This window comes from Bos indicus x Bos taurus, chromosome 29 (genome assembly GCF_003369695.1).
Source record: "Bos indicus x Bos taurus breed Angus x Brahman F1 hybrid chromosome 29, Bos_hybrid_MaternalHap_v2.0, whole genome shotgun sequence".
Classification (NCBI taxonomy): Eukaryota; Metazoa; Chordata; class Mammalia; order Artiodactyla; family Bovidae; genus Bos; species Bos indicus x Bos taurus.
In genome coordinates, this window is record NC_040104.1 from 3,802,289 (window position 1) to 3,827,273 (window position 24,985).

Below are 24,985 nucleotides of genomic sequence, written 5' to 3' on the forward strand. Positions count from 1 at the left end.
CGATGCTGGCCTGGGAGCCGCCCTCAAGCTTTAGAAGGACGCTCTTGATGGCGGGGCAGCCAGGGCCTCTTGGGCTCGGGTTTGCTGAGACTTCCTTGGGGACACAGCAGCTCCAGGGGTGCCCTGCAGGCCTGCGGGTTGAGGCCTCACTGATGTTTGGATGCAAAAGAGAGTCTTTCTTTCAAGAAACGATGGGGATTATAGGTGATGGGTTAAAGAAAAGGTGTCCCCATTCGCCCAAATGAAAACACGGGCGGGACTTCCCTGACGGTCCAGTGGCTAAGACTCCACGCTTCCAGTGCAGGGGGCCTGGGTTTGATCCCTGGTCAGGGAGCTGGATCCCACGTGCTGCAACTAAGAGTCCACACGCCACAACAAAGCCCTAGCGAGATAAATAAATCAATAGGAAAAAAGAAAACACACTGGCAATCCTGGGATGCTCCCCTAAAGGTTTGGGGGCAATTTTAGGTCCACGAAATCTTCAGTACTACTCTGTTGGGTTGGCGGGACCAGGGGTCAGGATGTGGGGATCGCGGAAGAGGCAGCTGGAAAGGTGTGTCCACCCCTACATTGTTGCTCCGTCCCTCAGTCGTGTCCAGCTCCTTGTGACCCGCTGCAGCATGCCAGGCTCCCCTGTCCTTCACCATCTCTCGGAGTTTGCTCAGACTCATGTCCAGTGAGTCAGTGATGACATCTAACCATTTCTTCCTCTGCCACCCCCTTCTCCTTCTGGCTTCAGTTGTGCATAGGTGTAGACAAAGCAACAGAGACACATACACAGGCACAATCACACGTGCACACACAGGCCCACACAGCCATACATACGCACACGCTCTCGGACAAAGTCCCAGGAACATCAGAATGGGTCCCGTGTCCTGCGTTGAGGAAATGGAGGCTTACGAGTTCCCTGAGTTTGCAGGTTCAATCACGAGGGGACTCTGAGGTTGGCCCCTTGAGTTTCTGGGGGCAGAAGTCACGTGGACAGGGTTTGGAAGGAAGATTCATGTATACAAATTTATTCAGATGCATGTTCAGCCTTTGTGTATCTGTGTACATTCACTTTTTAAAAAAGAAAAGGTTTCCATAAAAGGATATTCGGTAATCACCTCATTTTTAATACAATGTTTATATACAAAAACCCCATTTCAAACTACTTACTGTACAAGAGAAAGCAGAAGCATCAGATGGCATGATTTTAGCAAGTAACAAAAAGCTATGACACCTGCGGACGTCCCTCCTAATCGACAGCTTACGGGAATGTCCGCGCTCACCAACCACATGTTCAAGACAAACATGTTCGTGTTTTCGCCCCTCCCTTTGCTGGAACGTTTCTCTTACGTTTCTCTGCGTGCTTGAGAAACTTCAGATCATCGTTAGTATAATGGGGCTGCAAGTTGAGACCATTCCTATCAGCTATGGAGGTTTGTTTTTACAAGTTTTTTAAAATGATAATTTCCAACAGTAACATTCCTGTAAGTAAAAATATAGAGAAGTGTTACCAAAATAGAAGCCTTTATTAATAAAAATCTTTGGTAGTAACAGTAGTTCAAATTCCTCTCAATGATATTTGGTTAGCTAATAAAATAAACGCCTTCCACCTTTGAGCTACAGAGGAAAAACCCTTAAATCCACTGTAGAACTGATTTAATCAAACAAACAAACCCAATAAATATGCTGAAGCTGCAAAAGTACCCCTGGAAGCCTTAAGACTTCTTGAAACCCTAAAGCTGTCTGCAGAAACGCCTCCGAGGTCACAATCTCTCACTGCTCATTTTTCTGTCACCCTGTGGGCTTCCCTGGAGGCTTAGATGGTCAAGAATCTGCCTGCAACGCAGGAGACCCAGGTTCGATCCCTGGGTCGGGAAGATCCCCTGACGAAGAGAAAGGCAACCCACTCCAGTATTCTTGCCTGGAGAACTCCATGGACAGAGAAGCCTGTACTGTTCACGGGGTCTCAGGGTCAGACACCAGCTGAGAAATACCATTTCCTCTTTCACTGTGGTGGGGGGAGGTGCCTGTCACTGCTTACTCAGACGCCTGCACCCTGCTGATTCTCTCAGAGGGAAGCCGGGGCCCCCAGGCCTTCCGAGCGACACAGCCAGGGCACCTTGCATTTTGAGCAGTGTCTCGGTTTCTGAACCCATGGAAGGAAAAGGCGATGAAACAATCTGACTCTTTCGACCTAGAGACAAGTGACGTCATTTGGAACGGGTGTCAACAACGTCATCCCTCATCCATTTCTCTGTTTGCCCTCAAATCTCTCACCAGCTTTTGCCCGATGCTTTGGAATGCCACCTCACCTTTCTTAAGGCATCAGGAGGGTTTAAAGAAGATGACTTCTGGGGGCTCACCTCCCAACTGCCAAGGAGACCCCAGACTCCAAGCATTGTGTCCACAAAACACCCGCATCTGCTGCATGCCACCCTGTCCCCAGCGGTCATTTTGATTAACGCTGAACACTAAACAGGATTCCCTGCATAATGGTTTTGTGCAAAAACAACAGAAAACAAAACAAAACAAAGTAGAAAAAGATGGAGAAACACTGTCCTACTACAAGGCGGTTTTCCAGGTTTGCCACAAACCCAGGAGCCCAGGGGCCAGGTGGGTGTGAGAAGCCGCCTGCCCGGGATGGAGAGTGCGGTGGCTGGGGCTGCCCAGCGGCTACAGGGAGCCTCCGGGGAAGTCGGGGCCTTCCGGGGGCGGGGGCGGGGGCGGGGCGGCTGGGGCGGGGCTGTGGTTGTTGCAGGGCTCCGCCTTCTTCCGGTCCTTCTCCATCCACGTGTCCAGCAGCTGCTGCTTGCCCTGCTCCTCCCGCATGAACAGCTCCACCATGAGCACCTTCTCTTTGTGGATCTGCTGGCTGATGTCCTTGGGGATGTCGGGGATGACCCAGTCCACAAAGTCGCTCATGAACATGACCAGGTTCTGGAAGGAGAGTCAGCGTCGGGGGGCTGGGAGGGGCGACCCCGGAAACGCTCCCACCTCCCCCTGCGCCCCAACGGACAGCACCTTGCTCCGCCCATCACCCCGGCCCTGTGACCTCAGATACCCCCTGCACCTCCCTGGCCTTGGTTTCCCCGGAGGTCATAGATGAGACAGGAAGTGGGCCCTCTTGAACAGGAAAACTGTCTGCATGAGTCTGTATCTCCAGGCTTAAGAAATGATCTGATTGGTTGTGCTTAGTCACTCAGTCGTGTCCGATGCTTTGGGACCCTATGGACTGTAGCCGAGGCACCCTTTTACATTCCTTTCAGCAGTGTAAGAGGGTTCCTTTTTCTTTCCCTCCTCAACGCATGCTTAGTCACTCAGTTGTGTCTGACTCTGCAACCCCATGGACTGTAGCCCACCAGGCTCCTCTGTCCATGGGATTCTCCAGAATACTGGAGCGGGTTGCCATTTCCTCCTCCAGGGAATCTTCCTGACCCAGGGATTGAAACCAGGTCTCCAGCATTGTGAGTGGATTCTTTGCCATCTGAGCCACCAGGGAAGCCCAAGAATAGCCCATCCCTTCTCCAGGGGAACTTCCCGACCCAGGAATTGAACCAGGGTCTCCTGCATTGCAGGCAGATTCTTTACCAGCTGAGCTACCAGGGGATTAAATACAACAAGTGCTAAGGCTTCAAGGGAAAGTAGTTAAAACGCAAAGAACACAAACAAATGGAGCTTAAGCCATCTCTGAGGACTCCGCAGGCCCTTCTGCCCTTTGTCAGGCCTCCCAGGATTGCCCTGAATCCATGCCAGCCGCCTCTCTGCTTACATTTCTGGTCTGTAGAATGCAGACGAGTTGGCTTTCATAGACTGATGGAAATCTCTAGTTTTCAAACTTCCATCTGACCAGCACTTGTGAGCACATGTGACTGAGTCAGTCTACTGGTCATAGAGGGTGCCGGTTCCCCCCCCACCCCCCGATCCCCCGTCATCTTTCTTGGTTGACGTTCCCAGCCCTCAGCTGTGGCCGCTGACACTCAAAGCTGCCTGTCTGCAGGGAACTGCCCCCTTCCGTCTCCCTGGTCCTGGCCTGAAGCCAATGAAGGGCCACGTGGGCAGACCAGAGGCACTCTCCTGCATCAAGGTGGGCCCACTTGTGTGGCAGGATTCACGCTCTGGCCCAGGCCCCCTTCCTGCTGAGCAGCACCCACCCCACCCCAACTGCCCCGCAACAAGGGCTTCCCTCAATAACCCGTTTGCACCAGAATCCTCATCTCAGGCTCAGCTTCTGGGGAACTGGGCCCCAGATACTAGTCTGACTGCAGTGGGTTGTGGAAGGCTGGTGGTCGAGGCAGGGGGCCTCAGGGGCTGGGGGTCCTGGCGGGGGCCACAATGTGTAGAGGGGCAGGGCTGGGGCTTGACCCCAGTTCCTGGGACCCCAGGCTAGGGGGACACCCCGGAGGCAACCTCAGCACGACCGCCCCAGCTGGGGTCTCAGTGCCGTGTGCCGGCTGGCTCCCGGGTCTGGATCCTTGGCCTCAGGGTTAGCTCCCCTCCCGGGAGACTGGGACTGGCAGGGCCGGGTCCCCTGCTTGCTGGAGGTGGGGGCTGGTGTCAGCCAGGACCCCGCCAGCCCTGACCACCTCCCATCCCCACCTTCCTTTAACTCAGGAGGGTCTGGGACCTCTCCTTGGCCAGGGCCTGGGGTCACCAGCACCTCACACCCCAGGGTGACCAGGGTGAGTCCTCCAGCCTCCAAACCCCTGACCCTGGCCAGTTCCTGCCCTCCTGACCCTTTTCTGGGCAACAGCGCATCCTTGGCGCCTCAGCCCCCAGCCCTTCCGGAAGTCGAGCAGGCCCTCGCACCTGGAAGACGATGACAAAGGCCAGCCGGGCGGCCAGGACGGCCCAGAAGTCCTTGGAGATGTCATACTTGTGTTCCGACCATGGCGGCTCCCGGTAGTCTTTGTACCTGCAAAATCGAGGTGGGCCTTCAGGAGGAGCTGGGGTCCGGCTCCGCCGCAGGACTCGCATCAGGAGAGCCTGGGCCGCCTGCAGGACAGCCCCCAGCCCTGCCGGCTCACACAGTGTGGGGGGCTTCTCCCCACACCAGAAGGGATCCCGGTGCCCACGTGGGCTGGGCAGGCCTGCAAGGGTGTCCCCATAAGCCCAGCTGGGGGCCCACAGCAGGGGGCTCTGGGACTATATTGCCCAGGGATCCCAAACTCTGAAGGTAGTGCAGCCCTGGTAACAAAAAGAACCCCCACCCTGGAGACTCCAGTGAGTCACACACAGGAAGTGGGGCCTTCCGGGTGGAAGGGGATGGGGTCCCTAAACCAGAGCCTCAACCCAGCCCACCCGCCCCCTGCGTCCACAGAATTCCAGGCCACGTGCTGTGAGATCCAGTGTGAAAACAGCTTTTTCAGGCTTTCCCCTCTCTGTGGGGGAACTATTGGAAAAAAATGAAACGTTCTTGCAAAGTAGCCCATGTATGAGGTTAAACACACTGCTGGTGTGGTCAGGTCCACCCTGTCCCCTGCCACCTTGCCAGCCCCAGTGCCCGAAGGGCACCTCCCCAAGTGTTACGTCCTTATCTCCCTGTGATAAATATCCACCCACCCCTCTTCTTACGGCTTCTGGATGTGGCTCTTGATGCCCTGCTGGGAGACAGTGCTCACTCCCAGGGCCCCCAGGGCCCGCCTCTGCCCCTTGTACAGCGGGAGCATGGGGGCCTCCACGGCTCTAGTTCTGCCTTTTTGTCAGAGGTCCAGAGATGCCCGAGGTGGGGGCAGAGGAAGAAGGGGAACCCGGGGTTCTGTCCCCACCTAGGCCCCCCAGCTGCTCCCAAATTTGGGGTGCCCGGTTTTAACAGGACCAACCCTCTCTGTGTGGGAAGAGCTTCCCCAAAGCCGCCTGAGAAAGCCTCGCTTTCTTTCCGAGAAAGGGCGTTTTCCAGGTACAGGGCTGCAGGTGCATTCTGCCGGTCACTGGAAAGCTGGGGCCCCATTGGGGGCCCAGGAGAGGAGGCCCCTGGCTCTGGGGGTGTGGGCCTGGTACAGACCCAGACTGGGCTCCCGCCTCACTGTGTGTCCCTGTGGCATCGCTTGACCTCTCTGGGCCTCAGCCTGGCATTCCCTCACTTAGTCACGTCACAAGAATTTAGTGAGCAGTGCTGCATACCAGGCCCCATTCCAGGGGTTAGGGCTGTTGGGGGCACAGATAGGGCCCCTCATCCACAGAGCTGTGTGTCTTCTGAGGCAACAGGACAGAAGTCTCAGAAAGCCTGCGCAGCAGTAAGCTGCCAGTCCCAGAGACAGGATGGGGCGGGGAAGGCACTCTGGTGCCAGCTGCTGAGCTGTGCAGAAGTTGTACAACCTGATCTCCTATGGGAACAAGCGGCCACTGCTCTCCCACCGTCAGCAGCCACACACACCTGCTCCTCCCTCTTCCTTCTGTGCTCAGGGCCAGCCGCACTAGGATGCTGGGAAATGTGTTTGTGCTACCTGGTGAACTCCTACACATACCTCAAAGCCCACTTACAGACGTGTCCAGGTGCCAAGCCCCACCACCTGCACTGACCTCTGTGAGAGATGATCTTGCTGTTTCCCCGGCTCAGCTCTTGCACTCAGCCTGCAAGCTCCCCACACCGGGGACAAGAGTGCCCTCTCTGGAGCTGGCTGTGCGCGTTCAGTGAGACCATGCTCGCTTCAGTGTAGTGATAGATGGTGGCAGTGATCACAGCTGTGCGCGTTCAGTGAGACCACGCTTGTTTCAGTGTGGTGATAGATGGTGGCAGTGATCACAGCTCTCAGCTGCTTTTTTTATACCCACGGCCGCGGGCTGGGCTGGGTACTGCTCCACCTGCAGCCGACTACCTGGGAGGTGGCTTGAGCGGGAGCAGCTAGCAGCGTGGAGCTCACAGCACTCACAGGACTTAATTGTGGCCAACGGACAGGTGGGCCTGACTAAAGCCACAGTCCCAGGGAGCAGAGAGGGCTGGCCATGACCTTCCAGCTCTGTGGGGGAAAGGTGGCAAGGGTCTCACTTAAAAAGGGGGTGTTTGGGTGGTCCAGGAGCTAAGAGTCTGTGCTTCCAGCGCACGGGGCCTAGATTCGATCCTTGGTCAGGGAACTAGACCTCACATGCTGCAACTAAGAGCCGGAGGGCGGCAGGGAAGACTGAAGATCCCATGACCTGGCATGGCCAAAACCCAAAACCAACCCCCACAAAACCCCCGGGGTCTTTGGCCTGTTTCCTCAGCCCTCCCGCTGCCCACCCCGCTGCGTGACCAGGATTCCTGACCAATGCTCGGATAGGGGGCTACTTCGAAGACCTGGGTGCCTGGGGCTCCATTCTCGAGAACCAACGCTTACCCTGTAAACACCAACACTGACCTTTTGAGGGGATTTACAATAAAACGACCACCTATCTCCCTGCCTTCTTTGTTCGAAATCATTCTTCTCTGAAATTCATTTTGAGTTAAATAGGTTAGACTGAGCGTGTTCTTGGTGTGGGGCGTTCAAACAAAGCAAGAGAGGCGAGCAGGGGGCCCGGACTGGAAGCTCAGGGGTCTCTGGAGCCCAGGCCTGCTGATGATGGGGAGGAAGGGACCCCCAGCTCTCCAGGCCGACCCTGCCCACGGCGGCCACGCGGGAGTTGGAGCAGCTCCCCCGGCCTCTTCACATCTGTGTGCCCTGAAACATGCGGTGGGTGGGCCTCTGAACAGCCCGCAGCGTGTCATGTTGTGTATTTGCGTGTCGTCTGCCTTCTCTCATTGGCAGGCCTGGCTCCAGCTTGTTCATTTTCACCGCTGTACGGGTCTCAGAGTAAGTGCAGTGCCTGCCCTGACTCGGAACACACAGCACGTCTTGTAATTTAATCCCTGGGGCTCACCGGGACACAGGTGCTGTTCAAAGTCATCAGCTGCACCTACGCAGGGCGGGCCTGCCTGCCGGTTCCCGGGACCCCAGGTGTGCTGTTTTCCATTTCTCGGACCTGTTTTTTTTGCTGTTGGTTGTTTTGTTTTTGTGTTTTGTTTTTCTTCTGCAGCCACGAGCTACTGCTCATTGCTGTCAGTACCCTGGAGCCTGGCAGCCTCCTTCACAGCCTGCTGCCAGGTCAAGGGTATGAAGACAGACAGGTGGGCTTAACAGAGCTAGGTGCACAGTAAGAGTAAACAGGCTTGGAGTGAACACCGCCCTGCACAGAAAGGCCCGGGCCTCGCCACTCCGGCTTTGCGACATGTGTCTTGGTCCCTGAGGGCTTCCTGTTCTGAGTCTCAGGCGGTTTAGCCCGTCAGAGGATACTGAGCGAGCTGCGGCCACACTGCCTCCGTTCTGCCCCCTGCTCTCAGCCTCATCTTGGCCCGGGGCCCATCACACCACAGTCCTGTTTCCTGAGCCGGGATACGCGGCTCCGGCCCGCTCCCTCGGTCTCACCGTCCACCATGCTGGGCCTTTACGCTTTACGCTCCAGAGCCCACCCGTGCCCACCACCCTGCTTTCACCCACATGCCCTCTCCCTGGAACGCCCCCCATGCCCCCACCCTTCCCCTAGGCTTCCAGCTACTATTACGCCTTTAACTGGATCTGTTTACGCTTCTGCTGCCCCCTGTACAAGGTCCCTGGACAGCAGGGTTCATGTTGCCCGTTCCCAAGTCCCTAGGCCCGAGCCCCCAGCCCCTAACCCTGCCAGGCTGGCCCATGGAAGATGCACAGTGAATGGCCAGGCCTGGCTGTGCCCCTCGCCCCCACCACCCACACCCCATCCCTGCCCCCGTCTCTCCTGGGGCACCCCTCGCCCCCACCACCCACACCCCATCCCTGCCCCTGTCTCTCCTGGGGCTCTCCCTGCCTGCTCTGAATGACCGTCTCAGGTATCTGCTACTTTTGCCTATCCAGCATCCATGACCCCTTGTTTGAAAACCCCAGTTTTCCTTGAGATGTCCCCAAATCTATGGCCACAACCCCACACCCTGGCATATAACCCAGACCTAGCCAGAGACCCCACACTCTGGCAACAGTGATTGGTTTCAAGGAGGGGCCTGTGACTGAAGGCAGGTCAGTGAGACTCAATCCTAGGACTTATGCTGACTTGTGGGAAAGAAATATTCTTCCCACCAAGACTTTTGAGTAGAGAGGACTGCTGGGGGATTCCCTCCTGCCTGCCGGAAAATGACGCCAATGTGCAGGAGGCATGTTGAGAGGCAGTGTCAGAATGGGGCTGGATGACAAATGGCAGGCCCTGGATCCAGCCATGCCTGAAGCTATCCTGGACTTCTTAGTTAAAGGACGTGATAAATCACCTCCTACCTCCATCCGGTAGAAGGACGGTGAAGGACAGGGAAGCTGCAGTCCATGGGGTTGCAAAGAGTCACACACGACTGAGCAACAAGCAACAACAACAACCTCCAACCCAGGAATCTCTTTTTTTTTCTTTCTCTGAAGCAAGATTGAGCTGTTCTGTGATTTGCCCGAAAAGAACTGGGCAAAAGAATTGGGTTTTTTCCAGAAGCCCACCAAATGGGGCTCTTTAAAGAGAGTTGTTGGGGATTTCCCTGGAAGGCCGGCAGCTCAGGCTCTGCGCTGCCAGTGCTGGGGGCCTGGGTTTTATCCCTGGTCAGGGCCTAGGTCTTACATGGTGCAACCAAAACCCGATGCAGTCAAATAAATGTAAAAAAAAAAGAGAGTTGCTGGGCGGTACCTGCAGATCTGCACCTCGTAGCCCAGATCCAGGGGGTCGTTGGGGGCCGTGCCGTTCTGGAAGTCGCTGACGTTGAAGGAAGAGAGGGTGTGGTTGACGAAGCCATGCATGGTCCCGTTCTCACTGTACATGTAGAGGTACACCAGGCGAGGGATGAAGTCAGACGTGAAGGAGATCACAAACGCCTGGCCAGGGAACGGAGTGGTCAGTGTGGCCCCCATTGGGGAGGGGGCGCTGCCCCACCTAAGCCTGGGCAGCGCTGGCCCTGGGGCCTGGCCAGTGACCCACGTTGGCAAACGTGACCCCATGGCCCCGGCTCGCCAAGTGAACAAATGAAGGGTTAGGGGCACCCCATCAGCCCCTCCAGCATTCTGAGGAGAGCGCTGGGGATGAGAACAGGGCGCCCTGGAACGAGGAGGCTGGGGGACGATGCTGGCTGCCTCTTGCTGGCTGGGTGGCCCTGGGCAAGTGGCCTGACCTCTCTGTGCCTGCTTTTCCTCTTGTCAGACAGGGCTAACTGCACCCACGGTAGGTGCCTCTCCTTCCTGGCTTGTTTGAAAGGGAATGAGGCAGGAAGGGAAGATGCCTTGTATTCTGCAAAATCTAGATCCAGCTCCCCTGTGCTGGAGCAGTCCCCGAGACAGAGTGGTGCGATGCCAGTGTCAGAGCAGGGACCTGAAGGCCTGGGGTAAAGACCAGCTCTGCCTCTTGCTGGCTGTGTGACCCTGGGCAAGCCACCTGACCTCTCTGTACCTCAGCTGTATCATCTGCAAGATGGGGCACTGCCCCTGCCTCCAGGGGTCATGTGCACACTTGTGGGCATTCTATGGGAAGGACTTAGCAGTTTCCGGAACGTTCAAGATGCGGCTGCTGCTGTGATCGTTGCAGCTGGTTGTTCTCACGAGACGCCCCATTTGTTCCCAGCTGCTCTGTTCACAGCAGCCCCATGCTTACGCTGCACACAGAGGTGCTGTGCCTCGGTGTTTCCAGCGCCTCCTCGTTAAAACGTGGCCCCCGGCTCAGCTGGGATGGGTGGACGAGCTCTGCCCACAGCCTCCCTTTACAGATGGGTTTCAAAGCCTTAAGCCGGCAGGAGTGGGTGGCTGATGGGGGTGGCCTGCCTCCAGGGAGAGCACGTCCCAGGGATCTGAGGGTTCTTGTCTGGGCTGAGTGTCACTTCCCGTGCTATAGGGACCGAGTTAGCCCCATGACTGTGACCATCTGCTCCAGGGGGCTGTCTGCCTGGCCCCCCTGCCCCCGCCAAGATGCAAGGCAGCAGCTTCTGGGGGGCTCAGGCTCTGCCAGTGGGTGGAGGGGTGAGGGCCACATGACTGCAGACATTCCTGAGGTGCTCGTACTTGGGGTTCATGTGTCATGAAGGTGTGGACCAGATGCACGGAGGGAGGGTCATGGGGGTGCTGTTCCCAGCAGGCTCGCGCGCGCGCGCGCGCGCGCGCGTGTGTGTGTGTGTGTGTGTGTATGTGTGTCTCTCTGTGTGTATGTATGTATGTGCACGTGTGTGTGTATGTGTGTATGTATGTGTGTCTCTCTCTGTGTGTTTCTATGTGTGTGTTTGTGTATGTATATGCGTGTCTGTGTATATGTGTGTATGTCTGTGTGTATGTGTGTGTATGTGTGTGTCTCTGTGTGTGCATGCATGTATGTGTGTGTATATGTATGTGTGTGTGTGTGTGTGTATGTATTTGGCTAGCAGGTTCCTCTTCTCTCCATGTTTCATTTCCCAAACCTTCTTTAAAGAGCAGGTGTGAGCTTCACATAAAGGAGAAAAAATGAACTGTTTTAAAGAGCAGAAGAGTTGCTGACATGGAATCTCTTTCTCTGGGTCTCCCTTCCGCCCTGTCTGCCTCTATCTCCTTCTCTCAGGACTCTGGGGAGAAAGGGGACTAAGGGGCCTAGGTGGGCGCAGTGGAGGGTGTTGCCCGGGTTGCGGGGAGCGGCTGAGGAGCTGTGTCATTCCCGCCCTGAACTCGCCCCACTCCTCAGCAGAACCAGGAGGCGCTCTCTCAGCGGGGCTGCCTGAGGCTGTAGGCGGAGACCAGCTTCCCGAAGGGCCCCAAGTCACTTACGTTGATGATGACGGCAAGCTTCCCGACGCCTCTGAGGATATTGTACCAGATTCCTGGGGGAGGGGCCGAGAAGCACAGGTTCAAGACCCTCTTTGCTGGGGCTCTTAGTAACTCGAGCAAGCCCACGGCAGGCTGGCCCTCTTGTGGGACAGGTCAGACGCGTGGTAACTGGGAGTATTTGGGGAGGGCCCGGGGCAACCTGGTGAACCACAGAGCCCACAGCTTGTACTGGCTCAGCGGCTGTTTGTAAGCCAACTAGATTCTCAGAGAGATGCTTAGAAACACCTGGTTCCCAGTTCTGAACAATCTGCCTTGAAGCTGTGTAAACTACTGACTGGTTTTTCTAGAGAGACAAAGATTCAATTTACATGTAGCTTCCCCCTCCCCAAAGAGTCCATGCAGCAGTAATTAGAGACAGAATCCACAAAATTTGGTGTCCAGAAACTTTTACATAGCTCTAGTGCTAGGAGTCGGAGAAGGCAATGGCATCCCACTCCAGTACTCTTGCTTAGAAAATCCCATGGACAGAGGAGCCTGGTAGGCCGCAGTCCATGGGGTCGCTAGAGTCGGACACGACTGAGCGACTTCACTTTCACTTTTCACTTTCATGCATTGGAAAAGGAAATGGCAACCCACTCCAGTGTTCTTGCCCGGAGAATCCCAGGGACGGGGGAGCCTGGTGGGCTGCCGTCTATGGGGTCGCACAGAGTCGAACACGACTGAAGCGACTTAGCAGCAGCAGCAGCAGCAATGCTAGGAGTGCCTGCTCTTTGGAAGGAAAGCGATGGCAAACCTAGGCAGCATATTAAAGAGCAGACACTACTCTCCCAACAAAGGTCCGTCCAGTCAAAGCTATGCTATTTCCAAAAGTCATGTATGGTTGTGAGAGTTGGACCATAAAGAAGGCTGAGTGCTAAAGAATTGATGCTTTTGAACTATGGTATTGGAGAAGACTTTTAAGAGTCCCTTGAACTCCAAGGAGATCCAACCAGTCAATCCTAAAGGAAATCAGTCCTGAATATTCATTGGAAGGACTGATGCTGAAGGTGAAGGTGAATTTCCAATACGTTGGCCACCTGATGAGAAGAGCCAACTCACTAGAAAAGAGCTTGATGTTGGGAAAGATTGAAGGCAAAAGGAGAAGGTGATGACAGAGGATGAGATGGTTAGATAGCATCACCGACTCAATGGACATGAGTCTGAGCAAACTCTGGGAGCTGGTGAAGGACAGGGAGGCCTGGCGTGCTGCAGTCCATAGGGTTGTGGAGTCGGAGACGACTGAGTGACTGAGCAACAGTGCTAGAAAAGCCATAGTCAGGGATAGGTCAGACGGCGAGCCAGGGTCAGGAGCCAAGCCAGGGCCTCCTAGCTAGTGCGGCCAGGAGCACATCTTCGGTAACGTGAGTGGGCAGCAGTGAGGTGCAAACCACGCCCGTCTGGACCCACCTTGGTCCATCAGCAGGAGACGTGGGGCTGTGCCCAATCACAGGGGAATGGGATGACCACACAGCACTTGGAGCATCGCCAGCTGCCCCGCTGGCCTCGCTCCCAGCAAAGACGAGAATCAGGAGGCCCAGGAAGGAAGCCTGAGGGCCCAGAGTCAGCCCCCCTCTTTAGGGCCCCAAGGCTATGGCTCCTGGAAAGGGCCCCAACATCCCTGGCCACCCCCGTCCTCACCCTGACGGTGTCTTATCAGGCCAGGAACACATTATCGCAGACTTGGGGCTGAAACTCTGTCCCACTCACCCTCTCCCCCTGCCTGGAGCCAGACAGATCTGAGATGGTGACAACAGAAAGGGCTAGTGGGGACAGTGGCAGGTCAGGGGGTCTCCACCCAGGGCCCATAAGGCTGTGCATGGGTGTTCCTGCCCTCGCAGTGAGTGCCTGTTTGCAGGCTGCATGCTGATGGTCAGCAGAGACAGCAGGAGTTCAGGCCCATGTGCCCCAGAATCGGGAAACCACCGGCTCAGACCCAACCCCTGAGGCAGGTGTGAGGTGGCTTCCCAGCCCTGGCCGGGGACCACTCCACAAGGGCAAGCGCTTCCAGTGCCCCATATATGGACCTTTGTTGGCAAAGTGATGTATCTGCTTTTTAATATGCTATCTAGGTTTGTCTGGGAGAGTTTCCAAACTTTTCCAGAGCTTGCTCAAACTCACATCCATTGAGCCGGTGATGCCACCCAAACATCTCATCCTCTGTCGCCCCCTTCTCCTCTTGCCCTCAATCTTTCCCAGCATCAGGGTCTTTTTCCAATGGGTCGGCTCTTCACATCAGGTGGCCAAAGTATCGGAGTTTCAGCTCCAGCACTGGTGAGTGTTTGCTGAGTGACTATGTGAGTGTAGATGGTCCCTCCAAGCAGCCTCTTCATGCCCAAGCAGAAGTTGCCACAGCCAGGTGCGCGGGAGTTTCACCAGTCTTGCCTGCTCCTTACAGAATGCTGTTGCTGTGGTTTTTTCCTTTAGTCATGTCCGACTCTTTGTGACCCCGTGGACTGCAGCCCACCAGGCTCCTCTGTCCATGGGATTCTCCAGGCAAGAACACTGGAGTGGGTTGTCATTTCCTTCTCCAGGGGATCTTCCCGACTCAGGGACAGAAGCTATGTCTCCTGCATTGGCAGGCGGGTTCTTTACCACTGAGCCAGCAGGGAAGCCCCACAATGTCAATGGTTGTATACAAATCGGGATGATGTGTTTTTTTAAAAATTTAGACTAACTGCTTCTGCAAGAGCCTCAGCTCCCAGTTGGCATCTCTGTGACAACAGCTGGCGGCGGCTGGCAGTGGCGTCCCCTTCAGGCCACACCATGCATTGCAGCTCTCTCTGTACCAAGGCAACGCCGTTGATCACCACAAGTGGCTTCAAGAATCACATTTATCCAAACCCAGACCCTACTAAAGCCTGGAGAAGAAAACCCTCCAAGGGCAGGGTGTTTCAAGGGAGCCAAGACCAGGCACTCCTGTCCACTCATTCATGGGGTCCCACACAACCTGAGCTTGAGAACTCTGAGTGGGGTGCTGGAGTGCTGGCCAGTCCAGCAAGTTGAGGTCTCCGGGCAGGGGGCTCCCTTGGGAGGTGGCTCCTGAGCCCAGCAGGAGGAAACAAGTCTGTCAGTGAGCTGACAGAGGTGGCAGCAGGCAATGGGGACGGCGCGGGGGAGATGGCTGGGCCAGAGTGGTCCACAGCAGGGGACTGAGGCTGTCCCACACGTCCTGCCGGGTCTCTATGCCCAGGCCGATGGTTCTCTGTGTGACCCCACCCCAGAACCCTGGGCTCCGGGACGCCGGTCCCAGCCCATGGGATCCGTGTCTGCTGGAGTCTTGACCCGCTAGATTATTTGAACGCATGCCACACGATGAGAATCACTGTCCTGATGACCTCTAGGAAGGTACAAGGGGCTGAAGCCGCCTGGGACGAATCTCAGCCTCCTTATGACATCTCGCAGGGCTCCGCCTCATTTCACCTGTCTCCTTCTTCAGTGCCGAGCCTGGTTCTGAAGAACAGTCTAGGGAGGTATTTGGATGTGCTTGCCGACTCGCAGCTCCCAGGAGCTGAATGCAGGAAGGGTTTCTCACCAGGGAGGCTCTGAAGAGCGAGCCCGAGAGGAGGACAATGCTGGCCCCGGGTGAAAGGTCAGGCCTGGGAGGCTGGAGCCGGCGCCCACGAGCGCACGGGCTGGGTTCCCTCAGGAGCCTGCACGCCTCCCTCTCCGAGCAGAGCAGTGACGGTGCTGGTGCTTCCTCCACAAGCTCCTGGCGCTCTGGGCTTGGGTCACGGGGGCTGCGGGGCCCCTGTCCCTTCAGGGCCCCGCACGGATCACAGGAGGAACACAAAAGCCTCTTCAAGGAAAGGTTACGGTGGAGGAGCCCATAAACAAACCCAGATTATGCTTCAACCAACGGGGCAGGAACCAGGAAGTCAGCAGCTGATCCGTAAGCAGAGTCGCGGAGCCGTGAGCAGAGACCCCGAGGACGTGCTCCAAACCCTGCTGGTGCTGGAACGACACCAGGGCCAGGGAGGGCTGGGGGGAGCGTCCTGGGATTCGCTTCCATCCCGGGGGGTGGCAGGGTTTAGGGTGCTGCAGTGGGGCGTGGCCGTGGCTCCACCAGGCACAGGATGCCAAAGCAAACAGTGGCCACTGTGGGCTCGCCTGGGGCCTCTGGCCCAAGAATCAGGCCTTTGTAAGGAGCACAGGGCAGGAGTGGCACGCTCTTTCACGGCCACTGGGCGCGGGCTCAGAATTCCCAAGGACCGAGCGGGGAGCGCCTGGCAGGCTGCCGCGTCCGCCCCGTCCATGCCGCAGGAGTGCCCTGGCAGAAGTGTGCCGGGAGGGGCCGAGGGCTTCAGCTAATCTGGATCCAGCTCGGCTATGCTCAGCACTTGGCCTCAGTCTCCCCATCTGGAAAGTGGGACCGAGGAGTCACCCTAGCGTCCTCACCAGGCTCCCGGGAGACACAACAGCAACAAGCCCCAGAGAAAGTCCAACATCAGACACGGCTCCCTGGGCCGTCCTCAGAGCAGGGCGAGGGGCACTGCAGAGAGCCCTGGCTCCACGGCACCTCGATCTCGAGGTCGTCGTTCAGTCGCTCCGTTGCATCCGACTCTTTTCAACCCCATGGACTGCAGCCCATCTTCTGGGGTTTGCTCAAACTCATGCCCATTGAGTCGGTGATGCCATCCAACCATCTCATCCTCTGTCGTCGGGGGATCTGCGGATCTGGCCGGTGGCCCAGAGAGGTGCCTGGCCTGTGCCTGGATGGCCCAGGAGGGAAGAACCCTCACATGAGGAGATGTCACATGAGAAACTTCAGCTTTTGGTGAGAATTCTGCACATTGCCTCACAGCCCACAGAGACGAGAACATCGACTCTGGCCCTGTATGGAAGAGTGAGCTGGGCTCTGACCCAGCACAGCGGCAAGCGCGCTGCTCTGGACGGCTCTTACCCAGCCCCGCAGCCCTTAGAGTCGAGGTGTGAGGGGCAGAGGCTCACTCTACAGCCACAGGCGAGGCAGCATCAGGGACCCTGGGAGCCAGAGAATTCACATCCTTTCACATCTTTCAAAACCACAAAGTCTGGTGGAAAAGGCATCTCTTTGCTGAGTCTTCACTGGTTGTCCGGGTCGCCTGGACAGGAAGGAGACTCAAGTGTCAAAATGCAGGGCGATGACCTCTGTACGGGAGCTGGGCTCAGACATCCCTCCTGGTGGAACAGCGACTGTTCCTGGACCCTCTTAAGCTTGGGCCCGGCAGGTCACACCATGGATCCCAAGGCACAAACATGATCCAGGTGAAATCACCAGTATCTGAGCGTGTTTGGATTGTGAAAACGGCAGTTTCTTCCGGTACAACCTGAGAAGGCGCACCGTGTAAAGCAGAGTTCCGGGCGTCTCAGGGACTCATGTGGAGAGCTGGTGGGCCTGGCAGCATCAGTCGGTGGGGGCCACTCCGAGGATGGAGCACTGCCCACGGAGTCCCTGGCCTGGGATGCGATGACCTAATGCCAAGGGCAGGAGAAGCTTTTGGAAGGAGTGATGACGGCCCTGCATGTTTGCAGGATTATGTTTGGGCTAGACAGTAAAGAGTCTGCCTGCTATGCAGGGGACCTGAGTTCAATCCCTGGGGTTGGAAGATCTCTTGGAGAAGGGAATGGCAACCCACTCCAGTATTCTTGCCTGGAGAATTCCATGAACAGAGTAGCCTGGCGGGCTACCGTCCACACAACTGAGCAACTAACATAAAGGTCCAGCCCAAAGATCTGTCTTCTGGTGCGCAGTCCTTAATTTGGTAGAGTGACAGATAACACCCCTAACACACAACTCCATCTTGTTTGTTTGGGAACCAGCACAAAACTGGCACAGGTGTTGTTCTAACTAAAATTGTATTCAATAGGAAATAAAAGAATACATTTTGTAATTTTCCATCTCATTTCAAGATAAAGTTCCAATAAAGACTTTTTTGTTTTCACCCTGAAAATTGAATCCTGGTTTAAGGTGATTCTGTTTAAGATAAGATGGGCATTGTCCTTGCTGACAAGGGCTGGCTCTGGCCGAGGCGCGCGGGGGTCTCTGAGCCCCGCCCACTAGATCCCCCCACTCCTGGACAGATGGGCACCCACGTCTGCTTACGTGCCTCTGGTGACAGGGAGCTCAGCACTGCACAAGGAAGCTGGCTCCATTTTTGAGGTCTCTGACTATTTGAAAGTTATGCCCGATGTTCAGTGTACAGTCCCACAGCCCCCAGTGCCTTAGTGACTTGGGGCTAAAAGGCCCAGGGGGCTCTTGACCCTGACCCGCCAGGCAGGTTACACGATGCTCTTCTTTCATTGGTAGAAGGGGGGCTCCCTCCTTTATATTTCCAGTGAATGTTAAATGACTACGTGATGCACTGTGTAGGAAGACACTTGCTGGGCAGCTAACACCGTCTTTCCCAGTGGTCTGGCTCTGTGTTCTGGGCCCACACGGACGTTCGGGGTGGGGCAGGGGTGCTGGGGACCAACAGAGAAAATGCGTCTTATGGACCTTCTGGAGCAGCAGGCTGGGGAGGCCCCTGGTCACCCGAGACCCAAGCTCTTCCCCAACGTTCTCTGTGGCCCGCACATCTCAGGAGTTGGGAGGTCGGGGTTCCCTAACATTTTCCGTGGCCCGCACATCTCAGGAGTTGGGAGGTCGGGGTTCCCTAACATTTTCCGTGGCCCGCACATCTCAGGAGTTGGGAGGTCGGGGTTCCCTAACATTTTCCGTGGCCTGCACATCTCAGGAGTTGGGGGGTCAGGTGGGGTGCAGAGGGGCTGGAGTCCTGCATCTCCTCACCCCTGCCTCGTGTCTGAGTCTCCTTCCAGGGCAGGTGCAGTGAGGAGTCGGGGCCCCACTTGGCCAGCTCTGCCTCTGGCTTCCGGGGAGTGTGATCCTTTCCCCAAACCCAGGGTCTCCGCTCCCAGGGCCCAGGCACTCACCGATGTCCTTGGCTCTGACAGCCACCGGCCTTCGGAGCTCGGTGACAAACTTTTTGGCGTCCAGGCGGATCTCAATGATGTTGTTCAGGAGCGCGAAGAGTGGGGCCAGCGGGAAGGATGCGACAAACAGGGTGACGAAGCCGAACTGGATGACTGCAGAGAGGGGCGGCGGTCAGCACGTGCGGCCCCTGGCTCAGGGCGGCGGGACCCTCGCCCTGGGCCGGACAGCACCCTGCCTCCCGCGTGTAAGAGGGCATCTCGTCATGGGCCCCGCAGCCCCGAGTGACCCCAGGCCAGGAGTCAGGTTCTGAACCTTCACATTACGTCCTGAATAATGGGTGTGTACTCACTTATAGTCTGATCATGAAAAAATTTACCAGTGACGGGGAAAGGGTGCCTGTGAGCACAAAAGCCCAGACTCAGTCACTCTGTGTCTGAGCGGGGAAGGGGCCCGAATGCCTTCTGGGACCTGGGGGGCCCGCCAGCATCAGTGCGCTTCCAACAGCCCTCAGCATCCACTCCATCGGGCCTTGGGGAGCCAGGGGGGCCCACTGTCCACTGTCCCGGACAATCTTGCTCCTCTGCCCTGTTCCCTCTATCTTTCTTGTCATCTTCATCATCAACTAGCCGACTCCGGGGCACCTTTGGCCTCAGAGGTTCTAGCCCACAGATGGCCAGCTCCCGGGGAGGTCAGAGAAAGGTTGCTGAATGGAAGCAAGTGGGGGAAGTGGGTTCAGGGATTGTACAGCCAGATTCTGTCCAAGGGCGCTCGGTGCCAGGCGGTAAACAAGGAAGCCGGCAGAATGTCACCCGGGCTGGCAGGCTGAGTGTGGCCATTGCTAGTGGGCGGGCGGGTGGGGCTCTGTGTGAGCCTTCATCCTGGCATGGGGTTGCTGGCCCCTGGCGCCCCACAGCGGCTCTGTGGGGTGCTTCTGGGGGGCAGTGGTCTTGTCTGAAGCCTCTGCAGATGTGGAGGTGATAGAGGCCCCCGGGGCCAGGGGCCGCTTAGCCCTAAGGCTGCAGGTTCTCTGACTCTGGAGTGACACTGCCTCATCTTAGACAGACAGGCTGCGGGAGAGCTGTGGAGGTGCAGGTGGGGTGGGGGAGAGGGCCGGTCAGGCCCAGCAGGGACTTGACTTTCTTCCGCCTCATCCCAGCTGAGTCAGCCTGGAGGCGGAGACCAGTGGGCATGGGGTGGGCTGCTCCCTGCTGGGCAAGGCGGGGGGACCTGTTCCAGGAATTTCATTTCATCAAACCCCCCAGAGGACCCTGAACTCTCCAGCCACCAGGAAAATGGAAATCTGGGGAAACGAACGACCGTGGTCTCCCAGTTGATCACAGGCTGCGGTTCTTGGTGTCTACCTCCCACGGGGTCAGGTGGCCGGCAGTGGAGACCCTCCTCCAAGACCCCAGGATGAGTGTCAACAGGCAGGCAGGGGGCAGGCCTGGGTGGGTGGGGGGTGCCCACAGGGCAGGGAGCTGCCTGCCTGCCTCTGGTTCAGCCCGGAGTCGATTCTGGGACAAAACGGAGGACTCCATGGGACCCCACATGGTCTCCTTGTTGAGAGTCTCAGGGCTGTTTCTGCACTGTCATCTGAGAAGCTGGGAGTGACTCATTGCCCACGGGGCTAGTGCATGTACTACTAAAGGGAACTGCTCCTGCGCTCCAAGGCCACCCGGCCCCAATCGCCTCACCCTGCAGAGCAGTCCCTGGCTGGTTCGCCCAGGTGCCTGTTAAAATGCAGAGTCCTGGGTCCTACTCCAACACACTGGGTATGGGCCCCGGGAACCTGCATTTAAGATAAGCTATCCATGGTGGTCAGGGGGCACGACACTTGGGAAACCCTTTACACGAGTCTCCATCTTCGCTTGTCGGTTCATTCAGTGAACACGCGCTGAACACCCACTGTATACCTGGACCTGCTCTAGGTGGAGGGGGCACAGCGGTGAAGAGTAAAAAAAAAACCCAAAGGCCGGCTTTCACAGAGCGTCAGTTCCACAGGAGAGATAGATGGAGGGGGAGCGAGAGAGTGCCGGGAACTAGAGATGTCAGCTGTGGGGAGAAGCAGAGAGCAGGGCCGGGCTGCCCCGTCACACACTGCGGGAAGACCCCTTTGGTGGGGGACGTTCTGAGCAGAGCCCTGGAGGAAAGGAGTGAGTGATGCACCAGGGGAGCAAATTCCAGGCAGGACGCAGCTGGTGCAAAGGCCCTGAGGTAGGCGTGACTTCTATGCGTTTGGGTAACAGCAAAGAGAGGGCTTCCCTGGTGGCTCAGCAGTAGAGAACCCGCCTGCAATGCAGGAGATGTGGATTCAGTCCCTGGGTCGGGAAGATGCCCTGGAGAAGGAAATGACAACCCACTCCAGTATTCTTGCCTGGGAAATCCTATGGACAGAGGAGCCTGGTGGGCTATAGTCCATGAGGTCACAAAGAGTTGGACACGAGTGAGTGACTGAACAACAACAGCAACACCAGCAAGAAGGCCAATGTAGCCCAAGTGGGAGAGGGGTGGGGAGGGAGGTGGTGTCTGGGAGGCTCCAAGCAGCTGCCGTGTGGCCACATCTGGCTGGCTCTCTCTCTTGCCCCAGCCCCGGGATTCATGGGCCACCCTGGGCACCTCCCGTCCAGAGACACAGCTGCAGGCGACATGGCTCAGTCCTGCATGTGTCCCCCGGAGCCCTGGGGGGCTGCTGGCCCATGTCTGCCCTGTCCCGCCCCAGGAGGGCCCCCCAATTACTCACTCATCTCCATGTACTCCGGGGTGAGGCCCGCGAAGGGCTCCAGCGTGTAGTCCACCTCGTACCGCTGCTTCTTCTTCACGTGCTCGTCGTGGTCCGAGGGGCTCTGGTGCTTCAGCCTCAGATAGCGGATGAACTTCTTCATTTTCCTGGAGGACACACGGCGTAGCTTCGGTCAGGCTCCCAGGAAGGCGGGCTTGGGGGTGGCCCCTCCAGGTTGTTTTAAAGCCTGAACTGATGTGTCTGCGGTGACCACTCTGTTGATGGGCTAGCTCCTTTGCTCTCTCCCCCCAGGGGCACACGGAGGGCAAGCCTCACTGCTTCATTTGTGACATGAGCAGTGGTACCCAGACTTTTTGGCACCAGGGACCGATTTTGTGGAGGACGATTTTTTCCCAGACTGGAGGTGGGGGAGATGGTTTCAGGATGATTCAAGTGCATTTTATTTATTGTGCATTTTATTTCTAATCTCAGCTGCTGCTGATCTGACAGGAGGTACCAGTCCTTGGCTCCGAGGTTGGGGACCCCTGACATAAGGAAACAGAGGCTGGGGAGGGCCCCAAGATGTCAGGGGTCTGGATGGGCCCGAGCAGGCTTGGATGCCTTGGACCACGGGGGCCGGCACTTGGATCTGGGGGCGCTTATCTATATCCTTTTCCAGTGAGTTGAAAAAGACACTGATGCCGGGAAAGACTAAGGGCTGGAGGAGAAGGGGACAACAGAGGACGAGATGGTTGGATGGCATCACTGACTCAATGGACAGGAGTTTGAGCAATCTCCAGGAGATAGTAAAGGACGGGGAAGACCTGCGTGCTGCAGTCCATGGGGTCACAAAGAGTTGGACACGACTGAGCGACTGAACAAAAACAATCTGTATCCTGCATCCTCGGCCATTTGGGAGAGGAGGTGTCACCTGGCCTTGTCCCTTTCCTTGTCCACCAGGCAGTCGCTACTGCCCATCTTCCCCATGTTCTCACCACCTCCCTGTTTCTGGTGCCCCCACCCTGGTCCAGGCCCCGCGTCACCTGCCGCCCAGACCACCAGGAGGCCTGCCCCCGCCCCCGTGCTAGCTGAGACCTGAGGCCGGAAGCTACTCACGGGATGCCGATCTCAAACAGGTTGTTCTGGATCAGCTGCTTTCCCAGCATGATGATGCTGAGCTGGATGCAGAGCTCCATCAGGCAGCCCCCCGGGGCGCACTGCAAGAGAGGGTCGCATCAGCCCCCGCGCAGCCCCGCCCAGCCCCCTGTGAGGGGAGGCTGGCCCTTGGGCCGAGGGCTGAGTTGTATCCTCCGTGTCCCAGCCCCTGGAGCCTCACAGCGGGACCTCATTTGTTAGCAGGGTCTTTGCAGACATGAGCGAGTGAAGATGTAGTTGTGATGGTGTAGGGTGGGCCCTGCTCCAGTGGCTGGTGTCCTTTGAAGAAGCGAAAACGCACAAGTGCACGGGAGCGGGGGGAGGAGGCCCCCTGAGGATGCAGGCAGAGACTGGAGAGGCACGTCCGTCGGCATGGGGACATCGAAGACGGTCAGTGGCAGAGAGAGCTGGGAGAGGCCTGGAGGAACCCTCCCTAGAACCTTGGGAGGGGGCACAACCCTGCTGACACTGTGATTTTGGACTCTGGCCTCCAGAACTATCAGAGCTTAAAACTGCTGCCTTAAGCAACCTGGTCTATGGTGTCTTGTTACAGTGGCCCCTGGAGTTAATACAACCTGACCAAGAGGCTGTCTGGGCTGGAACCAGGCCTGGAGAGAGCCCATCGGCAGCGGGTGGGCAGCGGTCTCGCAGGCTGGGGCCTGTGCAGTTGGCAAGCCACATGGTGAGGCAGCCGGCCACCCCTGTTAGGCCTAAAGCCCTGTCCCCCGTGGGCTTGTACCACCATAGGCTGGTGGGGGGGGGGCGTGAGCAGGCAGACAGAAGCTTAACTTGTCCAAGTGGTGGGGACTGAAGGGATACTGGGTGACACTCCAGGACACAGCTGACACTCTCTGAGTCCTGGGCCAAACTTCATATACCAAAAATTGCCAAAAAATTTATCTGGAAGAGCCACCATCTCATTAAAAATTAAAGATGCTCTATGCTTTATTCTATTTCACGAAGACATTTCCCCCAACTTCTCCAACAGTTAGAGAGCTTGACAGGGTGTCATCCTAGGTAAAGGACGTGTCAGGTAGTGGGGAGCATTTGGAAGGCTTTTTACAAACATCCGCTACTGTGGATGAGGCCTTGGGATGTTTGGGGCCAGCACTCAGCTGGCTGAAGCTCTCAACTTCACCTCAGGCAGCCAGGTCACCCAGTACCTAATCCTCTCCACCCTGTTTCATACGATCTTATCAGGAAGACCTTTCTTTCTCAATAAAATGAATTATTCTGGGAATTGCAAAAGCCGATTAGTTCCCGTGAGACCTGAACTGCTGATGGGCCCTGAAGTCTGGCTTGCTCTGATGGAGCCAGTGAAACAAGTCTGGCGGCCAGGACTCAGACACACGCACTAGAACCACAGTGGCTGGAACCACTGAGCAGAAGCCAGAGATCACCAGCACTGTGTGTGGTGGGGCGAGAGATGAGTATATCAATGTTGAAGTAAGAGTTGTAATTGAGTTTTTTTTTTTTTTTTTCTCACTGGTTCACCATAACCAAAGAGAAAAACCTTCAAGGTCTTACAGAAAAAGAAGAAGAAGAAAAAAAAAGGGTGTAATTTTTTTGGTTTCCATGACCCTGAAGAGATATTCTCCTTTTAAGGTGACACTATATGGACATGCCATGGAAGGCTGAAGCCCACCCCAGCAGCTAGATAACAGAGCAGGGGTCTTGCGGGCTGGGAACTGAGGTGTGTGAACAGAGGTGAGAAAGCAGAGCAGGACCTACCTCCTCCATCCGGAAAGATCGGAAAATGTACACGTAGTCACCCGGGCGTCCGACAAACCTGTAATGATGGGGGTCAGTTAGAGAGGGCCGAGCGGGCCCTGGGAGGCCCCGAAGGTGGGAGGTGGGAGCTGGGCTGCGTCGTGGGTCCCCAGGTCGGAGCCAATGATGGGGGTCAGTTAGAGTGGGGTGAGTGGGCTCTGGGAGACCCCAAAGGTGGGCCACTTCGTGCGTCCCCAGGTCGGAGGGCTAGGGTCTCACAGGCTTTCCCCCTGCCTGCTTCATCTAAGAACCGACCACAGTGGCTTTCTGTTGGTTGAATGTTCATGTGATTCCCAAGCCCGCAGGTGGGTAAGAACACGTGGCTTCAATGGGAAACCAAGAGGCCAAAGGGCGGATGGAGGGAAGGGAGCCCAGGAGGGGAGAAGGCAAAGGGGTCTGAGCCCAGACGGTGCCATGCCCATCACAGCAGGGTCTCGCAGCCATGCTGGGGACGCAGACAGGCTGGTGTGGGGGTGGTCCCGAGGCCGCCTCTCAGTTCCCTGTGGGTGTGCGGCCGGGGGTCGTCTGAGAGCCTGCTCCATTGCTGTGGGTGCTCTCAGGGGGGCCTGGGCACCTTGGCCCAGCTCCGGGACCCTGGGATGGGCGGGTGGCCGCGGCATTTGTAAATCGCATGATGCTGAGGATGGAGACTCTGGGAGGGGTTCTGGGATCTGA

The 24,985-nt window shown here is 56.9% G+C and overlaps 1 protein-coding gene across 8 annotated transcripts in view; it reads right to left on the reverse strand.

Annotated features, from left to right (window-relative positions):
- Positions 1 to 995: 995 nt before the first annotated feature.
- The window catches only part of ANO1 (anoctamin 1), a 172,487-nt gene continuing 148,497 nt past the window's right edge, over positions 996 to 24,985 (reverse strand). For all 8 annotated transcript variants that reach the window (XM_027531437.1, XM_027531435.1, XM_027531439.1 and 5 more), the window contains 8 exons: positions 24,272 to 24,329; positions 22,502 to 22,602; positions 21,407 to 21,552; positions 18,666 to 18,818; positions 11,718 to 11,770; positions 9,631 to 9,815; positions 4,795 to 4,900; positions 996 to 2,925 (listed from right to left, as the gene is read on the reverse strand). In XM_027531437.1, the coding sequence (XP_027387238.1) occupies positions 2,662 to 2,925; positions 4,795 to 4,900; positions 9,631 to 9,815; positions 11,718 to 11,770; positions 18,666 to 18,818; positions 21,407 to 21,552; positions 22,502 to 22,602; positions 24,272 to 24,329 (1,066 nt within the window). In that variant the 3' untranslated portion in view covers positions 996 to 2,661. The remainder of the gene's footprint in view (positions 2,926 to 4,794; positions 4,901 to 9,630; positions 9,816 to 11,717; positions 11,771 to 18,665; positions 18,819 to 21,406; positions 21,553 to 22,501; positions 22,603 to 24,271; positions 24,330 to 24,985) is intronic.